Source organism: Schistocerca americana, chromosome 4 (genome assembly GCF_021461395.2).
Source record: "Schistocerca americana isolate TAMUIC-IGC-003095 chromosome 4, iqSchAmer2.1, whole genome shotgun sequence".
Lineage (NCBI taxonomy): Eukaryota > Metazoa > Arthropoda > Insecta > Orthoptera > Acrididae > Schistocerca > Schistocerca americana.
Window position 1 is genome coordinate 36,743,459 of NC_060122.1, and position 22,091 is coordinate 36,765,549.

Below are 22,091 nucleotides of genomic sequence, written 5' to 3' on the forward strand. Positions count from 1 at the left end.
TACCACACCTTCTATTTCTCATCATTACTTACAGTATTACTATCTTGATCGATTACCATGGTTCATTTTTCACTCAACTTTCTCTTTTCCTCCACAACCACTTTTTATGCCTCACTCTTCCTTGCTTTATATTATTTCCTTGGTTCTGGTGCCCTTTACTGATACCACACTCTAATTAGCTTACTCCTCTTCAAAACTACTTTTTTAATCTCATAATTCCACCAGGATGCCACCCCATACCTCCTCCTACTACCAGTTTTCCACACTCCTCCTCTGCTGCTCCTGACAGTATGCCCTTAAAACTCCTCCATTCCCCTTTCACAGTTTGCTGGTTGCCCAATGGGAGTTTTTTTCTCTTTGATATTGTCTGTTCATTTCTGCTGATTTCAGCTACCATACTATTATTCACATTCCTCAGTTTTCTCCTCCTTCATTTCTCTATGTTTATTACTAAATATCTGCAGGCAGTACCTAAACCCTCTGATGATACTACCTTGCTACCTGCTAAGTTTATAATCATTTCATGATGGACTAACATATAAACAACAACTAATTTTTTTCTGCAATCACTGCTATGCATTATCAGCTTATGGCTTCCTCAAACAATGACTTTCCATTCTTCAGTCTATTCCTTTCACAAAGGTTCAATAATCTTTCACCTTCATTGCTTCTGCTTCCCCAACCATTTGCTGTAATTGCAGTTTCATATCCATGTCTCTCTATGTCAACATCTGCATTCACTTTGGCATCATATGTAATGAAAAAAATAGCACATAATGAATTTTCTTTGTCATGTAGTTCACTGGTCCTCAAAGAGCACACTTTTAACTTAGTCCATAAAAGAATAGAAACGATAACTGTATATACTCTTTGTGGCCTATCATGAAGATAAAGATGTAAAAGAGGTTAGACTCACAAAGCGATTTAATGTAACTGCATGGATAAAAAATCTACTCACCAAGTGGCGGCAAAAGAACACACACACACTAAAAGGTTTAGCTTATGCGAGCTTTCGGAGCCAGTGGCTCCTTCTTCCAGCAGAAGAGTTGAAGGGAAAGGAAGAAGGAGCCGCTAGCTCCAAGATCTTGCTTAAGTTAAATCTTTTTGTGTGTGTGTTCTTCTACTGCTGCTTTGACAGTAGATTTTTTTATCTATCCAGTACATTATATTGTCAAAAACTGACTTTTTCTGTTTAACAAAGGAATTTATTTCACAGTAGGAGTAGAAGAAAGGATTTTGTGAGAATATGGGCTTGATACAGAAATGAGAAAGTCTAATTGAGTGCTTAATAAAATTTCAGCTAGCAATAGTGAATACTCTGTTCAGGAATCACAAGAGGAGGAGGTGTACTTGGAAAAGGCTGGAAGATATGGGAAGATTTCTGTTAGATTATATTATGGTCAGGCAGAGATTTTGAAATCAGATATTGGATTGTAAATCATACCCAGGAGCAGATACAGACTCAGATCACAATTCAGTAGTGATGAAAAGTATGCTGAAGTTTAATGGACTAGTCAGGAAGAATATCTCCATAAAGGCAATCACAGAAGTCGGAAAGAAAAACTTAGGTAACTGCAAAGAAACTGTGGGTAACAGAAGAAATACTTTAGTCAATCAATGAAAGAAGGAAATAAAAAATGTTCAGGGAAATTCAGGACTACAGGAACACAAGTAACTTAGGAATAAAACAAAGTGCAGGGAACCTAAGGTGAAACAGGTGCATGAAAAATGTGAAGAAATCCAAAAAGAAATGATTGTTGGAAGGATTAACTCACCATATAGGAAAGTCAAAATAACCTTCATTGAAATTAAAAGCAAGATTGGTAACGTTAAGAGTGCTATGAAAGTTCAACTGTGAAATGCAGAGCGAGAGGATAGGTGGAATGAGTACATTGAGGGGAAAGACGTCTGATGGGATAGAAGAAGAAACAGAAACAGATACAGAAGAGACAGGGGATCCAGTATCAGAATCATCAGGATTTATAACAGCTTTGGAAGACTTAAGATCAAATAAGGCAGAAGGGATAGATGATATCCCATCAAAATTTGTAAAACCATTGGGGGAAGTGGCAACAGAATGATTATTCATGTTGTTGTGTAGAATGTATGAGCTTGGCAATACACCATTACATTCTTAGAAAAATATCATCCACACATTTCTGAAGACTGCAAGAGCTGACAAGTGTGAAAATCAGCTTAACAGCTCACCCATCCAAGTTTCTGTCGAGAACAATACACAGAAGAATGGAAAAGAAAATTCAGGATTTGTTAGATGATGATCAGTTTGGCTTTAGGAAAGGTAAAGGCACCAGAGAGTAGGGCTGTCACAAGTTTCCCAAAGTGAAAGTCCCTGATATTTCCCAGATTTCCAGACAAGTTTTAGCATTTTTCCCTGACAAATTTTGAGATCTCAAGTGTAAGAAAGACTTAAGTTGACAAAAAAATGTAAGGACTTCTGTATTTCTAAACGTGTCAGCAAAAGTCTTAAGTACTAACATCAACATCATTTGTAAAGAACTGTTTTTAGATGAAGAAAGCAAGCCAAATGGTATATGTGTTGCAGTAAGACAACTGATGTTATTTCAATAAAACGAAACACATTTGGTGACAAAAAGACACGTTTCGCTGGAGTCAGTTATTACCCACTGTGTTATGTCTATTATTTTACAGGTATTGTATGGTTTTTCTTTTAAGAAATACATGAGTAGATAGCATATAAACTTCCAGTGACTGCCACAATTTTCTTCTTCCATGGATAAACCACACAAATCCTACAAATTATGCCACACACAAGCAGACCTGGTCTGCAGGCACATCGGTGAGACTAGATCTGATGGGCAGGGCCTGCATGTTAGTGGGAATTGACGGGCTACAAATCGGCAGGCCCGATCTATTAGAGATATCCACAGAAATGGCCTGCAGTTTCGGCACATCATGAAAGTCCACGCATGTGACCAGCTGTTCACAAGTCACACACAGCATGTTGCTGAAATGACACTGTGGTGATCAATCTGTGCAACAGATAACTTGTTCAAATACTCTGAGAATCAATGATAATGAAGATTTGTACCAACTCACCATAAAGATGATTGGTGAGATGCAGACAGACACATAGAAAAGACAACCACACTCTCACAATTAAATTTTTGGCCTAAGCCTTTGTCAGAAAACGAGAGCACACTCACACATTCACACAATCACTCAGACACAACTCATGTGTACATGACCGCCATCTTCGGGTGCTGCATCAGCAGTCTCTTAGAATCAGATCCAAACAAACCACTCCTCATGTCTCCCAGTGTCTTGTCAGCAGCTGCTAGGCTAGTGGCAAGAAGTGGTGGCAGCACTGAGTGCAAGCTGAGGGGAACAGTATAATGGGGAGAAGCAGTAAGAATGAGGGAATAGGGAAGTGACACATGTAGTCAGTTGCACCCAGCTAGAAATGATGCATGACATCTCAGTAAACAAACTATTTGATGTACTGAGACAGAAATGATTTTTCCAGCATTTTTTCAAATTTCCCTGACATTTCCCTGACATGTTAGAAACTCCCTGATATTACAGAACTTGGGGCAACTCTGGAGAGGCAGTCTTAATGTTGTGAATGATAATGGAAACAAGACTTTGTTGACCTGAAAAAAGCATTCAACAATGTCAAATGGTGCAAAATGTTAGAAATTCTGAGGAAAATAGTGGTAAGCTATAGGCTGAGACAGGTAATATACAACACGTACAAGAGCCAAGAGGAAATAATAAGAGTAAGACAGGGATGTAGTCTTTTACCCCTATTGTTTCATCTATAAATTGAAGAAGCAATGATGGAAATAAAAGAAGTGTTCAAGAGTGAGATAAAAATTCAAGGTGAAATGACATCAACGATCTGATGAATGGAATCAATAGTCTAATAAGTACAGAATGTGCATTGAGAATAAATTGACGAAAGACAAAAGTATTGAGAAGTAGCAGGAAAGAGAACAGTGAGGAACTTGACATCAGGATTTATGGTCACAAAGTAGGTGAAGTTAAGGAACTGTAGTATCTAGGCAGCAAAATAACGAATGATGGATGGAGCAAGGAGGACATCATAAGTAGACTAGCACTGGAAAAAAGGGTAGTTCTGGCCAAGAGAAGTTTACTAGTATTGAACACATGTCTTAATTTGAGGAAGAAATTTCTGAGAAGATACATCTGGAAAATCAGTGTATGGTAATGAAACATGGGCTGTGGGAAAACACAGAAAGGAAGAGAATCAAAGCATTTGAGATGTAGTGCCACAGATGAATGTTGAAAATTATGTGCTCCATGGTACTAGAGGGAGCTGTAAAGCATTAAAACTATAGAGGAAGACAGGAATTGGAAAGCATCCAGCAAATAATTGAAGATGTAGATTTCAAGTGCTACTCTGAGATGAAGAAATTTATGGTGGGCAAAACCGGTCTGAAGACTGTCTGTTTGTGAACTCTTTTACAATATTTAATTTTATGATTTCAGACTCTCAAATAATTTTCGCATTAATAATGCCCACCAAAACTACTGCATCTTACCTCTGTATCCAGATTTCCTGTGAAATATCTTCTAATTTGACGAGCAGCAGTAATTTGTTGGGGTGTAACATTGGGTAATTCTATCCATTCTTCCCCAGGTCTATTACAAACAAAGTAGACCTGTAAAATGGGCAATATATATTAGCAAGATTATTAGATTAAACTGAAAGTACAAAACAGTTATATGTATTGAAAATAAATTTTGATATTGATGGACATGTTTTCTTCTCTGTTTTATGGCCTCTTTTTTTCTGCAGTTGTGGTTACACAAGTCATATAGGACTTGCTGTAGTCCATAATAACTATATGTAGCGGGACTTTGAATTTCGCCGCACTACACTCATTCCCTCAGATATAAATTATACCGTCGCAGCTGTACAAGTGCTCGACGGCAGAGAAAATATATAAGAAAATGAAGGTACTAAAATTATAACTCTATTTGTTTTCTATCCGTCTTTTGTCTCTCGAGAGCGGAAGCTTAACTTACTTATTAGCTAGTCTTGGTCTGATTAAGACAAAAACAACTTATTGATGTGCAGACGTATTGTGGAAATTTGTATGAAATTCAGAGGATGGAAGTAGCAACATAAAATACATTGCATTTAATATCAAGATGATTTTGATTTGTATAAATTAGTGATTCCTGGATGATTGCAAGATTTCAGAGCAGCTACTACTTTTCACGCAGAAATGAAGTAGGAGATTTTTGAAGACCTGGACGCTGCACGGAAGAAGACATATTAACATGGTAAAGTATGAACTCTTATCTCCGCCATTTCCCCCTGTTAATCACATTTTGTTATTCTCTGTTTTTTTTCAAATAATTTTTTTAGTGGAAATTGGTTTGACTTTTCCTCAGAAACACCAAAAGGACCACCCCAACAATAGCTTTTCTGAATCACGAAGTCCAATAACTTTTCTGTAGTACGAAGCCCGATTTGCATTTCATTCTTTCCCTTTTTCACGGTCATTAACGATTTTAAAACCCCCTTTTTATTCACCATTTCGTCTTACATTTTCAACCTTTTCTTTTCTTTTCTTCTCTTTTTCTTTTTTATTAACAACTACATATAAGTATTTAAGCATAAAATTTTTCAATAAGTTACCATGCTCAGCTCGTACAGTACCACTAAATAAATATAAGAATACATTGCAAACCTGGCTAAAAAACAACGAATTCTATACAACTGAAGAATTCTTAGAAACTAATCATCAAAATATATGTTTTATCTAAGTTATGAAGAAAATGTTTTGATATTATATAAGCTAGTTATTTACTGTGATTCTTTTCTTATGTATGTATTTAATTATTGTATAAAACATTGTTTTACATACTGCTGAAGAAAAGGTCTTTAGATCCTTTTCTCCCCTTTCTGTAACTATTTGATATCGTACTGAAACTAAAACCCTCTGTAAACTTTGACGAAGTCAATTGTATGAAAAATACTGAAAGGCTAATAAAAATATTCTATTCTATTCTATATATCTAAAAACAAAGATGATGTGACTTACCAAATGAAAGTGCTGGCAGGTCGACAGACACACAAACAAACACAAACATACACACAAAATTCAAGCTTTCGCAACAAACTGTTGCCTCATCAGGAAAGAGGGAAGGAGCGGGAAAGACGAAAGGATGTGGGTTTTAAGGGAGAGGGTAAGGAGTCATTCCAATCCCGGGAGCGGAAAGACTTACCTTACGGGGAAAAAAGGACTGGTATACACTCGCGCACACACACACATATCCATCCACACATATACAGACACAAGCAGACATATTTAAAGACAAAGAGTTTGGGCAGAGACGTCAGTCGAGGCAGAAGTGCAGAGGCAAAGATGTTGAATAACAGTGAGGTATGAGTGGCGGCAACTTGGAATTATCGGAGATTGAGGCCTGGTGGATAACAGGAAGAGAGGATATATTGAAGAGCACGAAGGGGCCATCCTGGTACCCACGGCTGTTCCCTTTAATTGTTGATATGTCTGGCCTTCAAAAGTGAAGAAGTTGTGGGTCAGGATGAAGCTGGCTAAGGTAATGAGGAAAGAGGTTTTAGGTAGGGTGGCAGGTGATCGGCGTGAAAGGAAGTGCTCCATCACAGCGAGGCCCTGGACGTGCGGGATATTTGTGTATAAGGAAGTGGCATCAATGGTTACAAGGATGGTTTCTGGGGGTAACGGATTGGGTAAGGATTCCAGGCGTTCGAGAAAGTGGTTGGTGTCTTTGATGAAGGATGGGAGACTGCATGTAATGGGTTGAAGGTGTTGATCTACATAGGCAGAGATACGTTCTGTGGGGGCTTGGTAACCAGCTACAATGGGGCGGCCGGGATGATGAGTTTGTGAATTTTAGGAGGAAGGTAGAAGTGCGGGGTGTCGGTGGGGTCAGGAGGTTGATGGAGTCAGGTGAAAGGTTTTGCAGGAGGCCTAAGATTCTGAGGATTCTTGAAGCTCTGCCTGGACAACAGGAATGGGATTACCTTGGCAAACTTTGTGTGTGGTGTTGTCTGAAAGCTGACGCAGTCCCTCAGCCACATACTCCTGATGATCAAGTACCACGGTCGTGGAACCCTTGTCCACCGGAAGAATGACGATGGACCGGTCAGCCTTCAGATCACGGATAGCCTGGGCTTCAGCAGTGGTGATGTTGGGAGTAGGATTAAGGTTTTTTAAGAAGGATTGAGAGGCAAGGCTGGAAGTCAGAAATTCCTGGAAGGTTTGGAGAGTGTGATTTTGAGGAAGAGGAGGTGGGTCCCGCTGTGACGGAGGACGGAACTGTTCCAGGCAGGGTTCAACTTGGATAGTGTCTTGGGGAGTTGGATCATTAGGGGTAGGAGTAGGATCATTTTTCTTCATGGAAAAGTGATACTTCCAGCAGAGAGTACGAGTGTAGGACAGTAAATCTTTGACGAGGGCTGTTTGGTTGAATCTGGGAGTGGGGCTGAAAGTGAGGCCTTTGGATAGGACAGAGGTTTCGGATTGGGAGAGAGGTTTGGAGGAAAGGTTAATTACTGATTTAGGGTGTTGTGGTGCCAGATTGTGTTGATTGGAATTTTGAGGTTTTGGAGGGAATGGAGCTGGAAGTGGGAGACTGAGGAGATGGGAGAGACTGGGTTTGTGTGCAATGAGAGGTGGTTGGTGTTTGCTGGAAAGGTTGTGAAGGGTGAGTGAGTTGTCTTTCCGGAGGTGGGAAACCAGGAGATTGGATAGTTTTTTGAGGTGAAGGGTGGCACGCTGTTCTAATTTGCGGTTGGCCTGTAGGAGGATGCTCTGAATAGCCGGTGTGGATGTGGGAGAGGAAAGATTGAGGACTTTTATTAAGGATAGGAGTTGACGGGTGTGTTCATTGGCTGAGTTGATGTGTAGGTGAAGGATTAGGTGGGTGAGGGCAATGGATTGTTCAGTTTGGAACTGGTATAGGGACTGATGGAAAGAAGGGTTGCAGCCAGAGATGGGAACTTTAAGTGTGAGGCCTTTGGGGGTTATGCCAAATGTCAGACAAGCCTGAGAAAATAATATATGGGAGCGTAATCTGGCTAGGGTGAAGGCATGTTTGCGGAGGGAATGTAAATAAAACTTAATGGGGTCGTTGTGGGGGTGTTGTGAGGGTGACATGGTATTAGAAGGTGGAAAAGTGTAACATGAGGTTGAAATGAAAGATAAAAATATATGGGGAGAGATAAGGGTGAACTAGAAAGTAACTGGAGATCTGGTATGAAAAAAGGCGAAAAAGTGTTGGTTAAGTTGATCCTGTGGTGAACTTGGGTTAGTAGACAGCGATGTGCATGAAGGTTAGGTGGTTGTGTTGCCGCTAAAACACGTTACAGGACGGAGAAATTCGGGAAAATTTCGAAAAAACGTGTAAATGTATTAAAAGGAGTGGTGTTGTGGTGAAAGATTACGAAAATGGGGCTAACAATTGTCTGACGAAGAAATAATGAAGTTAAAACCTGTGGGGAGCGGCTAAAAATGATCAGTGATGTGCGAAAAACGGAAGTGGAAATAAAGTGAAAGTTATTAGAACTAGCCGAAATGGTTGTTTAATACCTGAAAGCAGCTGTTATTGAACTAGAAACGGTGGATTTTATAGCAGTGGTAGTGTTGAAAGCGGAAAATTAAAATTTTTTTGGTTATGGTTTGGAAGTGGGTTACGTGTTATTGAGTATATATAGGCGGGATAAAATTGTATTACGGTAAAAAGGGGAAGGTGAAAACAAAGTGAGACTACTGGTAAAGATGGAAAAGATTTACTGTCCTACACTCGTATTCTCTGCTGGAAGTATCACTTTGCCACGAAGAAAAATGATCCTAATCCTACCCCTAATGATCCAACTCCCCAAGACACTAACCAAATTGAACCCTGCCTGGAACAGTTCCGTCCTCCGTCACAGAGGGACCCACCTCCTCTACCTCAAAATCACACTCTCCAAACCTTCCAGGAATTTCTGACTTCCAGCCTTGCCTCTCAATCCTTCTTAAAAAACCTTAATCCTACTCCCAACATCACCACTGCTGAAGCCCAGGCTATCCGTGATCTGAAGGCTGACCGGTCCATCGTCATTCTTCCGGCGGACAAGGGTTCCACGACCGTGGTACTTGATCGTCGGGAGTATGTGGCTGAGGGACTGCGTCAGCTTTCAGACAACACCACATACAAAGTTTGCCAAGGTAATCCCATTCCTGTTGTCCAGGCAGAGCTTCAAGGAATCCTCAGAACCTTAGGCCCCCTACAAAACCTTTCACCTGACTCCATCAACCTCCTGACCCCACCGACACCCCGCACCCCTACCTTCTACCTTCTTCCTAAAATTCACAAACCCAATCATCCCGGCCGCCCCATTGTAGCTGGTTACCAAGCCCCCACAGAACGTATCTCTCCCTACGTAGATCAACACCTTCAACCCATTACGTGCAGTCTCCCATCCTTCATCAAAGACACCAACCACTTTCTCGAACGCCTGGAATCCTTACCCAATCCGTTACCCCCAGAAACCATCCTTGTAACCATTGATGCCACTTCCTTGTACACAAATATCCCGCATGTCCAGGGCCTCGCTGCGATGGAGCACTTCCTTTCACGCTGATAACCTGCCACCCTACCTAAAACCTCTTTCCTCATTACCTTAGCCAGCTTCATCCTGACCCACAACTTCTTCACTTTTGAAGGCCAGACATACCAACAATTAAAGGGAACAGCCATGGGTACCAGGATGGCCCCCTCGTACGCCAACCTATTCATGGGTCGCTTAGAGGAAGCCTTCTTGGTTACCCAGGCCTGCCAACCCAAAGTTTGGTACAGATTTATTGATGAGATCTTCATGATCTGGACTCACAGTGAAGAAGAACTCCAGAATTTCCTCTCCAACCTTAACTCCTTTGGTTCCATCAGATTCACCTGGTCCTACTCCAAATCCCATGCCACTTTCCTTCATGTTGACCTCCACCTGTCCAATGGCCACCTTCACACGTCCGTCCACATCAAACCCACCAACAAGCAACAGTACCTCCATTACGACAGCTGCCACCCATTCCACATCAAACGGTCCCTTCCCTACAGCCTAGGTCTTCGTGGCAAACGAATCTGCTCCAGTCCGGAATCCCTGAACCATTACACCAACAACCTGACAACAGCTTTCGCATCCCGCAACTACCCTCCCAACCTGGTACAGAAGCAAATAACCAGAGCCACTTCCTCATCCTCTCAAACCCAAAACCTCCCACAGAAGAACCACAAAAGTGCCCCACTTGTGACAGGATACTTTCCGGGACTGGATCAGATTCTGAATGTGGCTCTCCAGCAGGGATACGACTTCCTCAAATCCTGCCCTGAAATGAGATCCATCCTTCATGAAATCCTCCCCACTCCACCAAGAGTGTCTTTCCGCCGTCCACCTAACCTTCGTAACCTCTTAGTTCATCCCTATGAAATCCCCAAACCACCTTCCCTACCCTCTGTCTCCTACCCTTGTAACCGCCCCCGGTGTAAAACCTGTCCCATGCACCCTCCCACCACCACCTACTCCAGTCCTGTAACCCGGAAGGTGTACACGATCAAAGGCAGAGCCGCGTGTGAAAGCACCCACATGATCTACCAACTGACCTGCCTATACTGTGACGCATTCTATGTGGGAATGACCAGCAACAAACTGTCCATTCGCATGAATGGACACAGGCAGACAGTGTTTGTTGGTAATGAGGATCACCCTGTGGCTAAACATGCCTTGGTGCACGGCCAGTACATCTTGGCACAGTGTTACACCGTCCGGGTTATCTGGATACTTCCCACTAATACCAACCTATCCGAACTCCGGAGATGGGAACTTGCTCTTCAATATATCCTCTCTTCCCATTATCCACCAGGCCTCAATCTCTGCTAATTTCAAGTTGCCGCCACTCATACCTCACCTGTCATTCAACAACATCTTTGCCTCTGCACTTCTGCCTCGACTGACATCTCTGCCCAAACTCTTTGTCTTTAAATATGTCTGCTTGTGTCTGTATATGTGTGGACGGATATGTGTGTGTGTGCGCGAGTGTATACCCGTCCTTTTTTCCCCGTAAGGTAAGTCTTTCTGCTCCCGGGATTGGAATGACTCCTTACCCTCTCCCTTAAAACTCACATCCTTTCGTCTTTCCCTCTCCTTCCCTCTTTCCTGATGAGGCAACAGTTTGTTGCGAAAGCTTGAATTTTGTGTGTATGTTTGTGTTTGTTTGTGTGTCTGTCGATCTGCCAGCACTTTCATTTGGTAAGTCACATCATCTTTGTTTTTAGATATATTTTTCCTACGTGGAATGTTTCCCTCAATTATAACTATTCTATTCTATTCTATTCTAAAATACTGTCTTTTGTGACTGTAGTGAAAATCTTATTAAGTCTTATTAAGACTTTTACTACAGTCAGAAAATGCAGTATTAACCTACATAACTTGAATATTAATGCAATGCCTGTCCGGTGTTCAACCTCAAAATCCTAAAATAATTTTTTTGCTCTAGGAGGTGTAAAAAAAAGTATAAATAGGGACGATACTAACAGGTAAAAGATGTAAACTTAAGGAAATGTGATTCAGAGTGATGACTCAAGAAAAATAGTCATATAAAATAGTTAAGACTCTGGAAAGTGTAAAATCAAAATGCAGTTCCAATTATCAATGTGTTCATATCTTCATAATCATAATCATCATCATCATCAGTCTTCTGCCCTAGGGCAGATCTCCACATGTAGCTCTCCATACACTCTTGTCATTTTCTGTCCTTTTCATTTTCTCGTAACTGTTTCCTATCCTTATACTATACACCATCTGGTATCTTCTTTGTCTTCTTCTTCTGCCATTTACTGTTCCCTCCAGAACATCCGTCAGTAAACAATCACTTGTCAAGCGACGTCCAAGCCACCTTTGTTTCCTCTTCCTCATTACCTTTAGAATTTCTCTCTCTATACCCATTCTTTTCAGCACCTCCTCAATTGTCACTTTGTCTACCCACTTCATCCGTTCCAACCTCTTCCAAAACCACATCTCAAATGCTTCTTTTCTTTCTCCTCCCTCTTTCCTCAGTGTCCATATCTCACGTCCATATAATGCGATGTTCCATATAAAGCATTTCACCCATCTCTTCCTCAGGTCCCTGTCCATGCGCTCACATAGAGACCTCTTCTTATTATTAAATGCCTTCTTGGCAATTGTGTTTATATAGTATGCTGAAAGAGACAACAACTATTCTTGGATCACTTACTAAATTTACAAAGAGACCGAGGAACACAATCTGCACATAAGCAGCCTGGAGAGAGAGAGAGATGGAAAAAAAAGACACCTGAAGCATCCAGATGGGAAGGAGGAAACAAATTGAAACTTCATGATTTGTGACGGTAAGTGATGTTATTTTACTGATTACAAAATCAGTTTGAATTTACAAAATGTGGCCAGCTGACACACAACTGTTATAACTGGTCCTTGATATCCTGGACACTGGTACTGGTTCAGAACTGACATCTGAGCTGGTCCCACATATATTCTAGTGCGGTCTTATTCAGGGATATAGCTTGTCGTGGGAGTACCTCGACATCAGGCAACTAGGTTGCAGAGACATGTACTGTGTGTGGATGGGCACTGTTCCACTGAAAAATGGCACCACGAAACTGTCACATGAGAGCAACACGTGAGGATACACGACACACCACTGCGCCATCAGAGTTCCCTACATCACAACCAGCTGTGACCTGAAGTCATACCCAATAGCTCCCCACATCTTGACACCAAGATTTACACTGGTGTGCTCATCCACATCATTGGAAGAATTAGGCCCACTGCATGGTCACCACTGTATGTGCCGATGGTCCCTAGGGTAGAGCAGAACCATGATCAATCACTGAACATGCTTCCCGGTCGTGGCTCCATCCAAATGCAGCTCTTCATGTCGGGATGTTAATGGCAGCCTATACACAGCACAGTAATTCCCTCATTAGACTGCCACTAGTCTCAAACCGGTGGTGCAGAATGACACAGAATGTTGCACGGACTTCATTACTCGTTCTCAGATGGCAGGTGCCAACATGAAGGGCTTACGACATGCGTGGTGCACGATATGCATTCCTCTAGTGTGTAGGTCAGACACGGTTGACCAGGACCTTAATGACAAATATGCCTACCCTAATGTTCCCACCATTCCAACATCAGACCACTGTCACAGCCAACAGATTGGATATTGCCCAATTTGATCAGCTGACCAAATGGAGATCTGAAATAAGACCTCTTTTGAACTCTGTAGGGTGCTGATAACCCTGCCTCTAATGAGTACATGGCTTCTCTGTGTCCTTTACGGTGATCGTTCAATATCCAGTGCTGTTCACATTCCTTATATGCCCTACCAGGGCTGGTAACAAATGTAAGCATGAGGAACACTAATACTACTGTTTTACTTGTCACAGAGAATTGCAGCTCAAATAATTTACAGACCTGCCAATGTTGTATATGTGTTCAAAGTTACACTGACATCCGACCATATCCCCTGGGTGCTTAACTCTCTTTGTCAGGCAGTGGTTAAGTTGAACTTTTGCTACTTGAGAGGGATCCTATGGAAATCAAGTGATTACAGGATAATGCAACTTTGTGGAAACATTTGTAACGATGTGCAGAAAACAGAAGAATAAACCACTGAAAGAAACACATTTTAATTTCAGCAAGAGAAGGTAACATTTGTTATTTGTGTGCTGTGTTTACATTCTAGGTTACAAATGTTGCTCATTGTGATGAGCATCTGCATCCAAAACAGCCTGTAAGTTTGTATGGATACCATTTCACAATTGTTCATACCACTTTTGAATGGTGGACCATATAAAGTTACTGCGAGACAGCTCACGTACTGCTAAATCGCAAGTTAATTTGAATTTCTGACTAATGTTCTTCAATCCCAGTGTGGAAAGAGGACCTCTTCATATTCCTTTAATTCATCAATATCTGTGAAGAACAACAGAATTATTTCTGTTGTTTTGATAAAACAACCTTACGAGTAAAGCCCTGCTCATCTTATCCAGACCCAAATTGATTGTCAGCAACTGCAATGCAAACTGGTGCTTTTGTTTCGACGTTACAGTGCTGTACCAGTACCTGTGCCTAATGCAAGCCCTAACACTAACACTACTAACAATGGAAATCCTGTACCACATGGTCCGAACATCATTCCTATAAAGCTAAGTACCCATACAGTAAATAGTTTTCCATCTGCACAGGTTCAAATAGTGGAAATTTAATTATAGCTATCCAGTACAACACATCACATCATATATCTAAATACAAGGCAATAATGTCAATACATATTCTTAAATAACAGTTGCTTGCAACATCAACACACTGTTTAATTATATAAACTTTGACACTGGAACAAATGATCATAAAATTAAGTAATATACCATGTTTGTAATCACGGATGTCATAAGGGCATGGATCACATCATATGGAAAGAGAGACACAAACACTTAGTTGTTGTGGTGAACAATGTGACCAACAACAAACAACGTGGAAAGAATCCTAAAAACTGTGCACTTTCTCAAAGAAGGAGTTAAATATATAGAGATCTTATTAACTTACAAATGAAGCCTGTTCTTCTCAAATGGTCTGGATTTTAAGACAAAACACACAAACAAGCTTGGCAGCATTTTATGAAAATGCTTAATTGGAAATAAGTTTATGACTGTGAGGAAAAAACACAATTATTAAATGTTCTTCCCTTACTTGACTACCATTTTCCCCAAAACATTAATCACATTAGACCAAAGTCTATAAAAAACTATGGTTTGTTCAAAGAATAAAGATGTGTGGTGTGTGTGGGGGGAGAGGAAGGAGGGACTGAACTGACACGGTACCTCATTACAAGAAGTACTGGAGAGTATCAAAGAGAGCACTCTAGACATTGAAACAAATGCATTATGAGAAAAGAATAGTAACATCAGGCAACAACATAAAGACAAAATGGACTGCAGTTACAGAGGAATTTGGTGAAAGTAGAGATGACAAAGAGCAGTGAGCTTTAAGAATAAATGGTACTCTGGCAACAAATGTTGACAATCCCTTCCACATCTAAATCCATAGTTTGCACACCCCTGTGAAGTGCTTGGCAGAGGGTACTTCCCATTGTACCATTTATTAGGGCTTCTTCTGTTCTACTCACTTATGGAGTGAGGAAAGAGTTTTTAAATGCCTCTGTGCAAGCATTAATTATTCTACTTCCATCCTTGCTATCTATACAGGAGTGAGATGTAAGGTGCTGTAGCATAATCATTTATCTGCCACTTAATGCTTGTGCTTGAAACTTTGTAAGTAGGCTTTCTTGGTATACTTTGTGTTGTGGATTGGCAGGAGACCAACCCACTAAATTTAGAGGAAGCCGAAAGGCACGCGTTTCAGCTCACGCAGGCTGGCGTGAGGTCTGGAACAGGACAAGGAAATTAGAACTTAGAAAAACGGACATAGATGGTGGAATACTTAACTTTAATCCATTAATGTTGAACGTAGCTCTTGTCTGTACAGCATTTACAATATCAATAGCAACTGATAATGGCGCCTTGCTAGGTCATAGCAAATGACGTAGCTGAAGGCTATGCTGACTATCGTCTCGGCAAATGAGAACGTATTTTGTCAGTGAACCATCGCTAGCAAAGTCAGTTGTACAACTGGGGCGAGTGCTAGGAAATCTCTCTAGACCTGCTGTGTGGCGGCCCTCGGTCTGCAATCTCTGATAGTGGCGACACGCGGGTCCAACGTATACTAACGGACCGCGGCCGATTTAAAGGCTACCACCTAGCAAGTGTGGTGTCTGGTGGTGACACCACACTTTGTGTACCATATATCATCAAGCATCTGGCAGTTCAGTTTCTTTTGCACCTCTGTCACACTTGCTCACAGAGCCAAAAAAACCTCTGACCATTCAGACTTCTCTGTATATGCACATCTACACCTACACAAATACCTCGAAAGCTACCACATGGTGTGTGGTGGAGAGGTACCATTACTAGTCATTTTCTTTCCTGTTACATTTGGAAATAGAGCAAGGGGAAAGTGACTATCTGTATTCCTCCACACATTCCCTAATGACTTGTATCTTATCCTTGTAGTCCCAGTCACCTTCAGATGCTGGTTCCCCAAATTTTCTCAGTAGTGTTCCTTAAAAAGGACATTGCCTACCAGTAGCAAATTTACTGGTGTGCCTCTGAATTGCTTCAATGTCTTCCTTTAACCTGACCTAATGTGAATCCCAGTTATTAAAGCAGTATTCAATAATAGTTTGCACTAGCATCTAACATGCTGTCTCCTTTACAGATGAACCACACCCTCCCAAAATTCTCTCAATAACCAGAAGTTGATCCTTCACCATCTCAATTACAATCCCTACATACTTGTGGCTCTACAACATTATGCTAAGATATTTAAGCAATGTGACTGTTTCAAGTAGGACACTACTAATGCTGTATCCAAACATTACGAGTATGTTTTGCCTTCTCTCTCACATTAACCTACATTTTTGTACATTTTGAGCTAGCTACCATCATCACATCAACTAGAAGTTTTATATGTCATCTTTTATCACCTTATAGTCACTCATCTTTGACACCTTCCCATATACCACAGCCGATAGCTGCCCACTCTGTCTGCCAGAACAATTATATATATAGAAAATAATAACGGTCCTATCACATTTCCCTGGGACACTCCTGACAATGCTGTTGTCTCTGGTGAACACTTGCCTCAAGGACAACATACTGGGTTCTATTACTTAAGAAGTCTTTGAGCCACTCACGTATCTGTGAACTTATTCCATATGCTCGTACCTTCATTAAAAGCCTGCAATGGGCATAGAAACAAATACTTCTTGGAATTCTAGAAATATGGAATCTGCCTGTTGCCCTTCATCCATATATCATGTGACAAAAGGGTAAGCTGAGTTTCAAATGAGCAATGGTTTCTAAAACTGTGTGATTTGTGGACAGAAGTTTTTCTGTGTCAAGGAAATTTATTATATTTGAACTAAGAATACATTCAAGAATTCTGCAGAAAATCAATGTTAAGGATAATGGTGTGTAGTTTTTTGTGTCCAATTTTTTTATCTTTCTTATGTACAGGACTCAACTGTGGTTTTTTCCAGTCACTTGGGGCTTTGCACTGGACGAGAGACTTGCAATAAGTGCAAGCTAACACCCAAACCTCCAGATGTCAGACACTCAAACTGGTACCAAACTTTGTATTTCAATAGAGTATCAACCAAAATACAAATTTAGTTGATGCTGTGTGATGCTGTCCTGTAGAATATGCATAAACAGTAATTAAAAGTAACACCAGAACTAGAGAGCACAGGAAAAGTGTATCTTTGAATAGATGCATTGAAGATCTCACATGGGTGAGTTGGTAGAGTGTGAGGTTATCACAATAAAGGTTCTGCGATCAAATCCCCATGATAACAATTTTTTTTAACTGTTTATGTTTGAAACTAATTCTGTCAGAGACAGCAAAGGACTTGGAAGAGCAGTTGAACGGAATGGACAGTGTCTTGAAAGGAGGATATACATCAACAAAAGTAAAACAAGGATAATGGAATGTAGTCGAATTAAGTCGGGTGATGCTGAGGGAATTAGATTAGGAAATGAGACACTTAAAGTAGTAAAGGAGTTTTGCTATTTGGGGAGCAAAATAACTGATGATGGTCGAAGTAGAGAAGATATAAAAGGTAGACTGGCAATGGCAAGGAAAGCGTTTCTGAAGAAGAGAAATTTGTTAGCATCGAGTATAGATTTAAGTGTCAGGAAGTCGTTTCTGAACGTATTTGTATGGAGTGTAGCCATGTATGGAAGTGAAACATGGACAATAAATAGTTTGGACAAGAAGAGAATAGAAGCTTTCGAAACGTGGTGCTACAGAAGAATGTTGAAGAATAGGTGGGTAGATCACGTAACTAATGAGAAGGTATTGAATAGGATTGGGGAGAAGAGAAGTTCGTGGCACAACTTGACTAGAAGAAGGGATCAGTTGGTAGGACATGTCCTGAGGCATCAAGGGATCACAAATTTACCATTGGAGGGCAGCGTGGAGGGTAAAAATCGTAGAGGGAGACCAAGAGATGAATACACTAAGCAGATTCAGAAGGATGTAGGTTTCAGTAGGTACTGGTAGATGAAGGAGCTTGCACAGGATAGATTAGCATGGAGAGCTGCATCAAATCAGTCTCAGGACTGAAGACCACAACAAAAACATGTTTGAAACTGTTATATGGGAGAACATTTTCCTGCATGTAATAGAACTTTTCGGAGTTTGTAGCAATGTTCTTTTGGCACTATGGTTTAGCTTCATTGGTTGAAACTAGTAAACCTATAGAGTACATCTGTATAGAAAGGTGTGGTGTTCTGTCAGACATGTGTGACAGAACACTATGTCTATATAAATATACTCTATAGGTTTGCTACTTTCAACTAACGTAGCAAAATAAGACTGCCAAAAGAATATTGCTACAAACTCTGAAAAATCTTTTAAATGACAGGAAAATGTTCTACCTTATAAAAAGGAAGTCATCAGTGGGATTTGTTTGCAGGACCTTAGTGTGACGTCCTCACACTCTATCATCTCACCCACGCAATATCTTCAACACATTTATTCACAGATATGCCCTTCCTGTGCTCTGTAGTTCTGGTGTTACTTTCAATTACCATTTATGAATATTCTGCTGGACCACAATACACAGCAAAAACTAAATCAATGTTTTGGTTCATATTCTATCAACATACAACATTTGGAACCAATCTGAGTGTCTGACATCTGGAGGTTTGGGTGTAAGTAAGGGGCCAATACTGTAGAGTACTCTTTATAAAGTGAATTAGGATACCATCCAGACCTGGCAACTTATTTGCTTTCAATGCTTTCAGTTGTATCCCTGTGCCACAGATATCTATTACTATGTTGTCCTTCTGGGAGTCTATGTGACAGTCAAATGATGGTATGTTTGTACGATTCTCCTGCAAGAACGATTTATTAAATGTTAAATTTAAAACTTTGGATTTCCTTTTGCTATCTTCTACTGCCATAACTAGTGTCTGGATAGAAGCCCTAGACCCACTTAGCAATTTTCTTGGGTTCTTAGCGAGATCTTTTGCAAAGGTATGATGGTGGTAGTTGTACGGTCTGCACATAGATATTATTACAGATGTACAACTCTCTACCAATCTTTAAGCTGTTGTCATCTGCATTTTCTCTTTTGAACAACAAGAGTAACAGCCTTTGCTTACTCAGTATTTTCTGAATTTGGCTGTTAAACTATGGTGGGTCTTTTCTGTCATCAATCCACTTACTGGGTGCGTATTTCTCCAAAGCATGATTTACAGTCCATATAAATTTTGCCAGTAATTCCTCTACACCCATTACACCAGAACCTAATGATGTCAGGTCATTGTCTAAGTGAGATGCTAACAACTGCTTATCTGCTCTTTCTAGCAGAAACACTCTTCTATCCCTTTTGAGTGATTTATTAACTTTTAGTAACCATAGCCACCATAATGACATCATGTTCACTAATCCCTGTCTCTATACTGACACTGCAGATAAGGCCAGGCCTGTTTCTAGCTACATGGTCTAAGATATTCTCAGTGCATGTGGGCTGTCAAACTAGCTGCTCTTGACAGTTTTCAGAAAATGGTTCAAAATTACTTAGGAAGACTGTCTGTCTGTAGCCCATATAATCATCCCACAGATGTCTCAGTCTGTGTTTGGTAGAATGAAGTTCCCTGCAACTAGAATAGCATGATCTGATTATCACTGTTCTACAAAAAAAAAACCTTTTTTTCTATTTCTGATAAAAAGTATTGTGATCCCAGTTGTATTTTGAGTGCTGAATTGAAAACTGTTTTTGGTTTTTCTCTGTCAGGGATAGTTTATGAGTAATCGCAATTTTATATCTCTTTTCAGTTTCTGATATAGTGCAGCAACGGTGAGGTGAAATTCGACAAACAAATGCACATCTTTATGATGTTATAAGTTCATCACATTAATGGAGGGGGGGATCTAACATATAACACAGTAACCTTTGTGTATACACTTTGAAGCATTTATTTGACATGAGAAATTACAGAAAATTGACAAACAATGAGCCACTGCCTTGTAATGCACATCACTTTTTTCTCTTGTATTGTGAATCTTTCTTCTCTCGAATGATATTCCAGCGATAATCTGCTAACATAGAAGGTACCCACTTCCCTTCATAGCACCGTTCTGTGGTAGAAATGTCTTTATGGAACCTTTCCCCATGTTCATCCGGTACGTCACTACAACTCTCTGTGAAGTAGTCCAGATGAGAGTCCATCATATGTACCCTCAAAGACATATTGCACCCCAAATCCTGATATGCTTTGATCATATCCTTCACCATTGTTTTGTGGTTAGTAGCTCTTCTTCTTCCGAGGACGTTTTCCGACACCATTTTGAAACAGTTCCATGCGATTTTTTCTTTATCAGTTAACCATGCTTCAAAATTTGCATCTTTCTGCAGCTCCCTGATTTGTCGGCCTACAAATACACCTTCCTTTATTTTTGCAGCTGAAAGACGCGGGAATTTGGTAGCTAGATATGCAAACCCACAGCCTGTTGGATCCATGGCCTTCACGAATTGTTTCATCAGGCCAAGTTTGATATGAAGCGGTGGAAGTAGTATATATTCAGGAGCTACCAGACTTTCACATTGTACATTCTTTTCGCCAACTTTCCATCTTTGCCTAGGCCATTTCTTTTTCACGTAGTGAGAATTTCAGTCTCGACTATCCCACTCGCAAAGAAAACAGGCATACTTTGTGTAGCCTTGTTGCATTCCCAGTGTCATAGCAATTACCTTGAAATCTGCACATATTTTCCATTTGTGTTCATTGTATTTTAATGAATTTAGCATCCTTTGTACGAATTCGTAATTCTCTTTTGTCAAACTAGCGTAAGCTACTGGAACAGAGGGTATTTTATTTCCGTTATGGATCAAAACACCCTTCAGACTTGTTTTCGATGCATCTATGAAAAGTCTCCATTCCTGTGAAATATAACTGAAGTTCAGCACTTTCATCAGGCCAGCAACGTCATTGCAAAATGTCAGTGCTTCGTCAGTTGAAAAATAAGAAATAAAGGCATGTTCTCTGTGCCTGAACACACTGATTTTAGTACTTTGGTGCAGTAGATTATACTCTTGTAATCTTGAACCAAGAAGTCCTAGATCACGCACTAAATCATTTAAATCTGCCTGTGTTAACAAATGTGGCGATGACTCACTTGTGCAGTGATATAAAGAATCATCATCTGTGATTTCTTCAGTACTACTTATTCCACTGTCACTCGGAATTTGACCTCGAGCTCTTGAAGGTACTGGAAGGCTGTCGGAATGCTGCACTGGTATTCTCGGTGAAGGCAGATCCGGGCAAACAATGTGCCTCTTTGACTTTTTGTTTGTAAAATCCAGAATGTTTGTTAGACAGAAATAACAATCAGTAACATGGTCCTTAGGCTCCCTCCACACCATGGGAACAGCAAACATTCTCTTTACCTTTCCACCACCGAATCAGTTTGCAGTAACATGTAGCACAACAGAAATGTGATGCCCATTCTTTATCTTGGTCTCCTACCTCTACTCCAAAGTAATGTTTGTATGCTTTCTTTATGACTGAAGAAATTTTCTTCCTATTTCTGGCAAAAGTGAACTTCGCACAGATGTAGCAGAAGTTGTCCGGCTTATATCGACATCCACGACGACGTGGCATTTCTGCAAATTTAAAAATACTTTGGTAATACACCTGTATTAAATTAATAGTAGGGAACTAGAGGAACGCTGATGTGTAAAAACAAGCAGTCGATTTACCTTTAGCACCAGGCTCAATCAGTTTACACACAGGAACTAAAAATTTCAACCGTACCCAGAAATATGACAGGCAGTTACTTGTCAGCCAAAACACCCACTCGTTAAGACTGACACAAATTGCGGCCAACACCTCTGTTGTAAACTCGATGCACCTGCCCCTAGGAGGCGCGAAGTTTTACTGCCGAGGCA

General features: G+C 40.6%; 1 protein-coding gene across 1 annotated transcript in view; it reads right to left on the minus strand.

Annotated features, from left to right (window-relative positions):
* The window catches only part of LOC124612557 (radial spoke head protein 4 homolog A), a 497,314-nt gene that overhangs the window by 176,952 nt on the left and 298,271 nt on the right, over positions 1-22,091 (minus strand). The window contains exon 7 of the mRNA XM_047140832.1: positions 4,545-4,664. Coding sequence (XP_046996788.1) covers positions 4,545-4,664 — 120 coding nt within the window. The remainder of the gene's footprint in view (positions 1-4,544; positions 4,665-22,091) is intronic.